An 11,287-nucleotide genomic window follows, 5' to 3' on the forward strand; every position below is an offset into this window, starting at 1 on the left:
TACCGTGTATTCAGATTAAAACATGCGGCGCTGGGAGAGCTGATGAATTGAGGGGCGAGCTTCATTTCATCATAAGACTCCGGAATTCCTTGATAAAAACGCGCGACAATCTCCAGAGTTAGAAGGTGAGAACTCTCCAGAGTTAAAAGGTGAGAACTCTCCAGAGTTAGAAGGTGAGAACTATCTAGATCGGAGGTGTGTAGTCTTGGCCCCGCAAAGAAAAATTTTGCGGACCGTGAAGAAGTGCTACTCGGCCATTTGCACTGCTTCACTCATATGAGAACAGGCGCAGAAGAGAGTCGCTTGCTAGCCAATTGATCTTTGCCATGCGTAACCAATCTCGTGACTGAAGTCCTGTAAATAGCTTTATTAATTCATATTTAGAAAGCGGTTCTAGCAACAACTAAAAATTCCATTGTGCGGCTCGCAGTCCTATTGATATCTGGCCTGATTGTCCAAAAGGGTTCACAGCCTTGATATAAATTGTATACTTTGTACTTATAAATTATAATTTTCATTAGAACAACTGAAAATAGCCATAGCTGAGAGAGACGAGGCGCTCACCAATTTGGTGACCACTAAAGAAGAAATTCAAGTTCTGAAGGTGAGTTTTGTTTACAAGTTCCTCTAAACCTTGTAACGCTCGTATTATTTGATATCTATATTGTCTATATATGTAGGGATGGCTAACCTTTTCAGCCAAAGGGCCACATGAGATGTACGAACCATTGCGTGGGCCACTTGAATGCTTATGACCTTATTCAAGTCGTCAGATAAGAGTGAACCGGATTAGGTACCGGTAAAAACATGACTTATCTTACTACGCATCAAAATCGTTAACAATTATGCAATGAAAATTGTTCAAAGCTAATTAATGAATTCGATCAATCATATTATTACTCGCATATTGCGGGTCGACTCTGTGTACCGCTGCTCCGCTGGGCTCATTTCGCAAGGGCAGGATTATTCGTGCTTGCATCAATGTCGAACATGCGTCTATTATTTTGTACAAAGGTTTAATCGCCGACTAACTCTCTGCAAAGTCGCATGTTGGACGACAAATTCAAAATGTAACTGGCCACTGGTTATTCGTCTATGCGTCGGGACTGATATTTTAGTTGTCGACATCCCAAATTTCGCGGTCAGAATAACCAAATTTCGGTTGACCTTGCAAAGTTCATGATAATAAATTGCCTGGGTAATGTATTTTTTATAATATAAAAAATCTCAAGAATTACCTCACGGGCCACAGGTCGGCCGCCCCTGAGTTAGAGATATCATCAGAATTTATTCTCTGCCTTGAATAATGTTATAATGCGATCTAAAACAATGACCGGGCGTCATACGAGAAGGTTTACAAGTCAACATTTGACGACTCTCGGATCCGCTGTTAATTCCTGTATTATGGTGATATGGTGGATACAATGTAATGATGTAACAACTATATTATTCATTATTTTTCAAGGTAACGGGACTATTTATATTATAGGTACAATAATCTGATTGCCTCTTTCATTTTTTCCAGGCGAACATTTACACCCTGCAAAATATACTCAATGGCCAGGACGTTTCACAGAGTTAAATACGAATATATATGGAACGTCAAAGGCGACGACTTTTACCGTTGTGGGTCCAAGCGGAATAACGCTCCGAACTGAGATGTGAATGGCGAAGCGAAAATTTCTAGATATGTAGGTTTGTTCCATATATCGACGATGAAATACATTCTCAAGTTTTTTTTCTTATACTTTTGGGCGTGCAGCACATTTGAATGGTAGACAGCAGAATAATAGCATAGTAATAGGAGAAACAGAATTCATGATCGCTGTAATGCAAAGGGTTCGGGATATCAGCGAAGCGAAAATCCAGTCCGTCATTTCGGAATTTAGATTATGCAATGCGCGGTAGCTGACCTATAGGTACACTTGGACCTATACAATGTGATGAATATATGCATTAACGGTGAAATCCGACATGCCCCAGCAGAGCGGCCGGTTAAATTCCTTAGAATCAAATTAAGTCAAACTCGCTTCGGTCATAGATATTGCGTATATACACTGATCACCCACCAAGTGGTTCTATTTTAAATGAACCACAATCGATGTAACGGAGTGTTTACAGACAACAACTCTCCGCTTTATCCCGAAGAAATTACATAACGAGTTATAATGCTCCGACGCAAAGTGTCCTTGAAAGACTCATTGCTATTGCTCTTGTTGTGATATATGCCTATATCAACCGACATATAGTCAGCCGTTGTGTTACATATCTGATTGGACCACACTTCGGAATTACTACCGGGAAGGTTGAAAATGGATGCAATCAAGAAAGTAAGTGTAATTATAACCTATTATATCTTTTCTACTTGACAATGCGTATTGTGCACGGAAACATCCAATACATGTCAGAAAAGTTGAACTATAGCCGCTTATGGGAGTATACGAGAACTTGTCCATGGGGAGTATATGTAACGAAACCAATCTGACATGGGTGTCACGTCACAGTTGTATTCCTTATGGCTTATGGTAATGTTATGCAATTATGCATACATATTATTGCACAATGTACAGTGTACACTGTGCAGTGTGCATACTATTCTGGAACATGGTTTTAAGCAGGAGTTTCAAACGTGTAACTATAAGCTTTTAATATACTCCAATATTCTATCCTTGTACGCACGAATTTCAATCCCAAGTCAATATTCCGAATCGAATCTTCGAAACGTGATTGTTGGCATGACAAATTAGACTCATTAGAGCGAGATGCGACATTTGAAATTTCGGAGACTGGGGATATAGTGTGTGGTGTTGGTGACTTTGGTTGTGGTGATAAGACTATTACAGGAACGGGGCTACTAAGTAAGAGAGAAAGTCCCAATAATAAACAAACGAAAATATATAGAATGAGAGTGTAGGAAACGGATTTGAATTACTTTACAGTGCATTAGGTGTACATCAGGCCAGCAGCCACTTGGAGTGCAAACGCAACTGGCACAAATATTCACAATATACGTGCTATAATTTGATTACAATATCAAGCGAACGGGTAAGAGTGGAGCGAAGAAGAAATCCAAACCCGGAACGACATATCCTCATGCGAGTTACTCAAATCCTAACCATGTCCAAATTTATCTCCATATCGCGAAATAATGTTCCACTTTTTCCACATATATACTGCTTGCATGATATGCGAACCATCGATTGTATAGTATTTGATTGTTACGGTGCGCGTCCGAGTATGCAGTATTATGAATAAATCAAGAAATATGGTACATCTCTACATAGTCCTAACCCAGGGATATCTAGAAGTTTCTAGATATCCCTGTCCTAACCCATCCTATTTATATTTGATGTGACGACATATACAACATCATGATACTCTCCTCTCATATGTCCACAGGAACAAATGCCTTCAGCTAGCATCGCAATACCTTCAGATGCCGCTAAAGAAGCACCCACATCACCTAAATTGAAAATAAAAGGTAATGTTATGAAGTTGAAAAAACAGTCGCAGCAAGCACTTACGCTTATCCTTGCAGGTCGCAAAGCAGGGGATAAGACGTTCCTAAATCACTACCAAATGGAATTGGCCCGAGTTCGCACGGAGCTGCGACTATCTTCATATATGTTAAAGGCAACTGAGAAACCAATGTGAGCGTATATATAGGAACTAGGCAACTGTAGAATACTCACATTCAAGGATAAGTACTTTATGATCAGTTTCTTTTTAATATCCATCGTCATTTGCATAACTATATGTGAACGCAAACATATACCTTTGGTAACGTTAGGCGTGTGATACCGTTATAACGACCCATTCTGTATTAACATCATCTTGCTATATATTGTCATTATTACATAATATGTAATAAGTGGTAAATTCTTTCACGCCAAGCGCTAGAAATCAGTAAAGCAAACAATCATATTTCGGATTCAAATTCAATTTTATTTTTTATAAATCATGCTGAGTTAGATATAACCGAGATGACGTCATTTATTTTATAAAACCAGTACGCCCTACATGCCTTACGTTTGGAATGGATTGCAACCATATACCAGCACATTTGACCCGGAATTCGTCGACTGCCTTCCAGCGGATCACGTGTTCGTGGGGGGAAAGAGTAGATTAACTGCATTGAACATGGTGGATCCAGAAGTCGATGTGCAAATAGACAGGGCGCGAGTACGTCTTATGTTACACATCGTAACTCAGTTCATATATGCGCGCTTCATAATGCAGGTTGTCCTGCCGAATATCAACTTAACCTGGAAAGAGCAATTGAAGCTCCGACAAACGGAAAGGAAAAGTCATTCATCGGCTGCGAGTGATCAGCCATTGAATCCGAGGTAGGCCCTGACATATTATTGCAGATACAAACATGAACGTCGTCGTATGTTAATCGCTGATCTCTTGCCGACTTCCACACATTGTAGAAGCAAGCCGATACCGTCAATTCAGAAAAAAGGAAGCACCAGGCTCACACCCTTCGGAAAAGTTCGATTTCCAAGACCGGAAGTTGCAAGAAAAAAGGAAATTATCAACTTCGCCGACGTTGGAGTTCTGAGGTAAATGTACATAGAAGCAGAGGGTCGTAACTGCCGCACCCCAAACTCCCTCAAAGTAATTGATAACAAACGGGCCCGTCCGCTGATGTTTAAGTTCGGGTTCTAAAATTTTAAAGACACCAATCAGAATTTTGACAGTAATATATGCTATTTCCAATTTCATTCCAATTCACTCAGGAATCTGAGCCCCCGATAACAGGAAACCATCGTTGTGATAACACATGCCGTAAAGGGGGGTTTGGGGACAAGGCCCCCAAAAGTTGTGCCTATCAGATCACTCTGTACGGAGCCCAAGACCAGAGTTTTTGGGGGCTGACGAAGTGCTGTTAGGTCCTGGCGAGAAGTATGTTATGTGCCGTTATTATATCGCCCGTATCTTCAGTCAACCCGGTATCTTTTAGGCTATTGACTGGTAGTTAGATCTGTTCGTTCAGGGGCCCAGCATTATCGAGACACGATGCGTACAGTCAATGACCGTCGGTCATAGAACCCATATATTCTGATGATCATTTATAGTCTGTCTATACATTCAATATTATAACGTTGGGAGGAGAGTTCAGTATAGAAGTGGCGTCACTGATAAAATATTTTGCAAGACAACCAATTCATATGGAAGCAGCTTCCAAAACCTACAAAATCCCAGAACTATTGATACTATGTTTGTCTTCTAAAAAGGATGTATAGTTTTACTTAAAAATTGGAATTATAGTGGAAAAAAGATAACCACACAAGCACAGAGTTAGGCAGAATCTACTTGACTACTCCTAAAAAGAAATTAGAAGTATTTAGTTGCTTACTAGACTATAGTGCGGGCCGATCGACAAATTCTCTGGTCCGACTTTGATCCTGTTTCTTCAATTTTCTGGTCCGACCCCGATCCGACTCCTGGGCCGGATTCTTGAAATGAGCGAGATCCGATCTTATAAACTCCGATGATAATAATCTACATCCGGGGTTCTCAAACTGGGCGCGCGCCCTCTTTGGGGGCCTGAAAGCATCTGAAGGGGCGCGAAGCTTCGGTCAACTGAAAATATTTTCGCGCTCCGTGCATGCGTTATTGCTCTGTGTATAGTCCTAATTTCATATTTGAGGATACTCTCATCAACAGTCATAACTATAGAGCGATTTTTTTGACATGTCAAAAAAAGTCAAAATAAGGTCAAAATTTTAGCGTTAGGTCAAAAAATGTCAAAATTGTCTACAGAGACAAAATGTTTTGCAAACAGTATTTCATTTGAATCGTAGATTTTGCGCAATCGGTGAACTTATCGTTTGACATTTTACAGCTCGTAGCCTACTTTATAGGCCTATTACCGTTGCAGACGGCGCATTGTCTGCTCATTGTGAATCATAAACAGTCAAATGAAACAAATAGGTTGACACGGTGTTATGCTCAACGTACCGCAATACCCTAAGTGAAGCAAGACTGCGTGGGCACTGCATAGTTCTTACAAAAATTGAGATGTAGCCTACACCATTGTCAGAATGAAGCAACACGGTGTGTCACCAGCAATGTACGCACGCACAACCTCAGTGTTGTCAGCCAACAGCCGCTACAGTTGAACGTTCTTTCTCCGTTCTTCTTGTTGTTGTTTGTATATTCATGATGTTTTTCGACTACAATGGTCATTTACACCAGTCCGATATTCCTTATTTTCGATTCCGTCTCCGCCGAGTATCTGCCAACTTGTAGCTCGGCTCACTTCTATGCTTTTTGTAAGACACCACGTACGCGGATGAGATGGCGAGGAGGATCCTAGATAAACCTTCAACACTTGGGTAGCAATTCTGGAGTCGACCTCGGCCGGACTGGAACCCACAACCCATTGGTGTTGTAGCCGCGGATTATCCCACTACGCTATCTCGCCACATCTCCATCTTTGGCAAACTACTTTGTAAACTTTTTACCCGAGAATCCGGGATATCCAGAACTAGATATCTAGATATCACTGCCGAGAATGCAGGAAAGTATCTTCCGTTGTACTACAACAAATTTTAATTATTTTAACCATAGTACGTCATGTACTGGACTTCTTCATAGGGCCAGATTTTGTTAAAATAATACTTTGTCATGTAAAAATTTGTCAGTTTTTGAGTCAAAAAAGTTTTTTCAGAGAAAACTACTTCGTAAGGACAGACAGTTCAAACCAGAAATGAGGATAAGTAGTGCAATTTTAACATTTTTTGGGAAAACACCTAATTTGCATACGTTAGGTCAAAATTTAGTCAAAATTTATTATTTTAACGTCAAAAAATGTCAAAATTTGGATTTTTGAGGTCAAAATCTTTCGTTTTTAGGTAAAAAAATCGCCCTAGTCATAACCTTCCATGCCATCAAACTATTCGTTGGGATTGCCAGCATTCTGGTTGCATTTTGTGATAAGAAGGGGGTGCGAAATTTTTCACTGATCACTGAACCACTGATCTACGCACATTTATTTCTAGTAAACTACAAAAGCAATGGATCATACGGTATGGGTTCAGGTTATATATTGAATATTGCAACAACAAAAAAATTGACAATATAAACTCACGGGTCTGTATCGGAGGTTACTAGCGTGTGGTTGGTATAGTTACAACAGTCATGATCACCAGTAGCTTTAAAAAGAACGTATCTGGCTCCGATCCGACTCCGGTCCTATGAGAAAAAATTGAATCTGACTCTGACCCGGGTGGATATCCAGTCCGGCTCCAGTCGACACCCAGCTTCGCTGGCGATCTCTGGATAGACACTTCGCAAACACGCATTTTTGCATTACTTATCAGCTTGTGATAACGCGAGGCGCGCCTATGATTGATGATTTATCTTATAGTTTGATTGAATTGTACAAATACCAGGAAGGCACCGCACATAAACTCTCTACACACCATGACTAGATCCTCACTGTCATCATAGGTGAGACCAACGTAAGCGTTATAACATATTACACAGCACAATGTTTACTACTTCGTAAATTAATTCTGCGGAAAACCGATGCATGATGATTCTCCGGCTCTCCATGGCTCTACTGAACGAAAGTACATTGGTTTTCATTAGGAATCAGATGAAAGACCTGAGTGCCGAAAGAACAAAAGCTAAACACGAAGAAGACTTAACCCGCACCAGTCAGGATTACTACCGCATGGATATCAACGTAGCAAGAGATTGTGCCCATCCATTGAATCGATATCTGCTTGATGAAGCATGCAAAAGCTACTTCGGCCCTTCGCGAGGATCACTCCGCGCCTTGAAACGGGTCACCAGAGACACGAAAAGGGAACTCATAAAATGATATTGCCGTTTGAAGTTACATATTGTAGATAATATTTTCCCTGGCCAGGTTTTAACAATCGTGGCAATAAAAGATGATATCATGAAAACTCAGTTGGGCAATTAAAATGTTGAGACCCATGTACAGTTATACACCTGCGCAGGCATATACATTTATACAACTATTGTACAAAGTATACCGTAATTATTCATTTCGGTTCCAATCGAAGCCAAGGTCTATATATTATGAACTGAGGGACAACAATCGATTGATTTGAGACCATAATAGGTATATAAGCACAGTGACCATGCTGAGACTGAAAACGAATATGCAATGCATGCGGTTAATTGAATGGAAATGATCCACTTCCTGCGCATTAAGAGGTGTAATCAAGTATGCCTAATGTTCCCGTTTCCTCGCTAATGAATGTAAAAAATTATTTTGAACAACTTCCCCATCATAACTCTGAATAATACCGCTCAGAAACATCGTTATCAATCCAATCTCTTGTACGCTACAACTATAACTGAAACCACTCACAAGAGTAATGGCGTCGACATACTGCATGTTTGCCGCGAGACTAGAACTAGAACAAATATTCTACTTCCATCTGGGCAGAGAATTCCGTAATTTGTCAGCCCAAAGACGTTAACGCGCGACTCTCGCTATTCTAGGGTTACCATATTTTTGTGAAGCAAATTCCGGACACTCTTTAGCGCCCACTAGTGGATTTTAAAATGAGTTGTAACTCATTGACCGGCAATATGACGTCACACTTGAAAAGCATTGTCCATCGACTGTATACACTATACAGAAATGGAGTGGAACATAGGTCATGAATTGGGCCATCTGTAATGTGAGCTCTGGTGATTGCTACTTGCTAGGGTCTGCAGTAGATTCCTCCACGCGCCGGATGAAATCATCTGGAGGGCCGTGTCTGGCCTGTCAGGATTGTTTTTGGCATTTCTGTTATACTGTTAGGTCGGTGGGCTATCTGTATATGTGTTTTAATCAGATCCGAAACAACAATTTTTCTCCTCCGCCCGTCCGCCCAAAAAAGCACTGATCTTGGGCCCACCATAAGATAGTCGATGTAACTTGTTGGGCACTTACGATAGGCCTATACATTTAACTGTAAAATTTTATGTATGAATTCTGCCAATAATATTAATCCTTCATTATATTAGGCTACTATAAAATGCACCAGCAGGTTGCACATCCGGTTATTTCCAACCTTCTATGGTCGCGACCTCATTTCCCACTTGAAAATGTTCCGTGGCAAAGCTCAACATCATCGCGATCCACAGATAAAGGCGAACGACACCAAGATTTGGAACCACTGTCTGTGATTGAAGCATCCAATCGGCCTTAACCAGCTCTAGGAATATACCGTTAGCTTATAATTGCGATTATACAATCAGACTTATTTCAGTAAATGATGATTATTTATATTACTTTTGATTGCATTTTTTGGAGAGGGTGGTGCCTGCTGCCCATACTAATATCATTATACGTTGCATTAACTCGCGCGCGGCGTGAAGAACAATTTTGAATAGCATAAATTTGCTTGAAAATATAATATTGTTTATGTTGATTTACGAAAAACTTTTGAGCCTGCTTCAAGCCTTCAAAATTCCGGACATTTAAGGCATATTTTAGAAATTCCTCCCGGACGCAGATTTTTCAGTGAAATTCCGGACATGTCCGGGAAATTCCGGACGTATGGCAACCCTAGTAGGGTTACCATATTTTTGTGAATCAAATTCCGGACACTCTTTAGCGCCCACTAGCGGATTTTAAAATGAGGGTTGACACAATGTCCGTCAATATGACGTCACATACACAAGTGGTTCTCAACCGGGGGTCCGCGAAGGCTCTAAATTTACAAAATAGTTGATAAACTCATTTTTATTTTTTAATTAGGAAAATCACGAGGCAGTTTCGCTTCATTACTAGTAGAACTCACATGAACAGAATGGCCGTCTGAGATGACATATCCTACTGTGCTGACTCATTTTAGTTGCTAAATTGTCAATATCCTACTGATACAAATATTTTGCTGTATAGAGGTGATTTGTTAGGGATTGTGTAAAATTAAAAAGTTGGATTCAACAATTACGGTGACTTCGTAATGTTTATAAAAATCCATTTTCTACTGTGATATCCATAACTGTTTTCCATAATAGTTTCAATATGAGCTGCTTGATAGAAATGTCCAGGCCTGGCGTTATATGTTCAATGAAATAAATTAGTTTTTCAATTTTGATGCCCTATTTGTTGCGATCGTACCCAAATCTGTCGTCGCAAGCGTTACGCGTTATTGTTACATTTGCCACCACCTGTGTTTGTGGAGGCAGATTTTCAACACTCGTTTAAATCAAATCGAAGGCGCAGATTTTTAAGACACCACCAAGTATTTCAAAATATTTAGCTTCAGAATTCGCTTTGAATAAATAAAAGTCTTCCCAATTACTACTTAAATAATAGGCTTTTATGCTATTCTCAAGAATGATCACTTGATCAGTGGTCACTTCGTTACTGTGTATTGTTTGTTTTGTTTGTGTGGGGTATTCATGGCGTTTGTCGACTACAAAATGTTCCGTCGCAAAGCTCAAAACTTGATCAGCTGCATGATTAATAAAAAAATTCAGCTTGCCCAAACTTACTCACGGCCTAGGAAGCTAATTACGTCCAACATCATCGCAATCACCAGATAAAGGCGAACGACCTCAAGATTTGGAACCACTGTCTGTGACTGAAGCATCCAATCGGTCTTAACCAACTCTAGGAATATACCGTTAGCTTAAAATTGCGATTACAATCAGACTTATTTCAGTAAGTGATGGTTATTTATATTTATTTTGATTACATTTTTGGCTAGGGTGGTGCCTGGTGCATATACTAATATCATAATACGTCGCAAGAACCTCGCGCGGGGTGCGAAGAACAATTTTGAATAGCATATATCTGCTTGAAAATAATATTGTTTATGTTGATTTACGAAAAACTTTTGAGCCTGCTTCAAGCCTTCAAAATTCCGGACATTTAGGCATATTTTAGAAATTCCTCCCGGACGCAGATTTTTCAGTGAAATTCCGGACATGTCCGGGAAATTCCGGACGTATGGCAACCCTACGCTATTCAGACTTTTCCATGGTATTGTTGAAATGTAGAGACCATAATCGGTCGGTCGTAGGCCATGGCTTCAGCAGTATACTTATACCATGTATTGTATCAAATCATTAGAACAAGCCTGATCGCCTTGATACTCGGCCCTATTCCAAAAGTTTATATTTCCTATTTAGATTTTACTGATATAAACAACAGCGGTTGGTAAGCAAGCATATATATTTAAATTTTAAATGATTGAAATCAGCCAGTAAAATTTTCAAGCATGCAAATGTAAGAGATGATTTCATTCTCCGTGGATCAACAATACGTGCTAAAGCGGACAAAAGTTACCTAAAAAAG

The 11,287-nt window shown here is 39.9% G+C and overlaps 1 protein-coding gene across 1 annotated transcript; it reads left to right on the forward strand.

Moving 5' to 3' along the window:
• The first annotated feature begins 2,129 nt into the window (after positions 1–2,129).
• LOC145457766 (uncharacterized) lies at positions 2,130–7,929 on the forward strand. Its single transcript, XM_080336044.1, has 7 exons — positions 2,130–2,330; positions 3,400–3,481; positions 3,539–3,650; positions 4,011–4,182; positions 4,240–4,346; positions 4,434–4,565; positions 7,603–7,929. Exons 1-7 carry the CDS (start codon positions 2,313–2,315, stop codon positions 7,835–7,837), a joined length of 858 nt encoding a protein of 285 aa, XP_080192170.1. The 5' UTR covers positions 2,130–2,312; the 3' UTR covers positions 7,838–7,929.
• The last annotated feature ends 3,358 nt before the right edge of the window (positions 7,930–11,287 follow it).

The sequence above is a fragment of the Botryllus schlosseri genome, chromosome 15, assembly GCF_051294905.1.
Source record: "Botryllus schlosseri isolate E-star chromosome 15, Bs_hap1, whole genome shotgun sequence".
NCBI classification, from domain to species: Eukaryota; Metazoa; Chordata; class Ascidiacea; order Stolidobranchia; family Styelidae; genus Botryllus; species Botryllus schlosseri.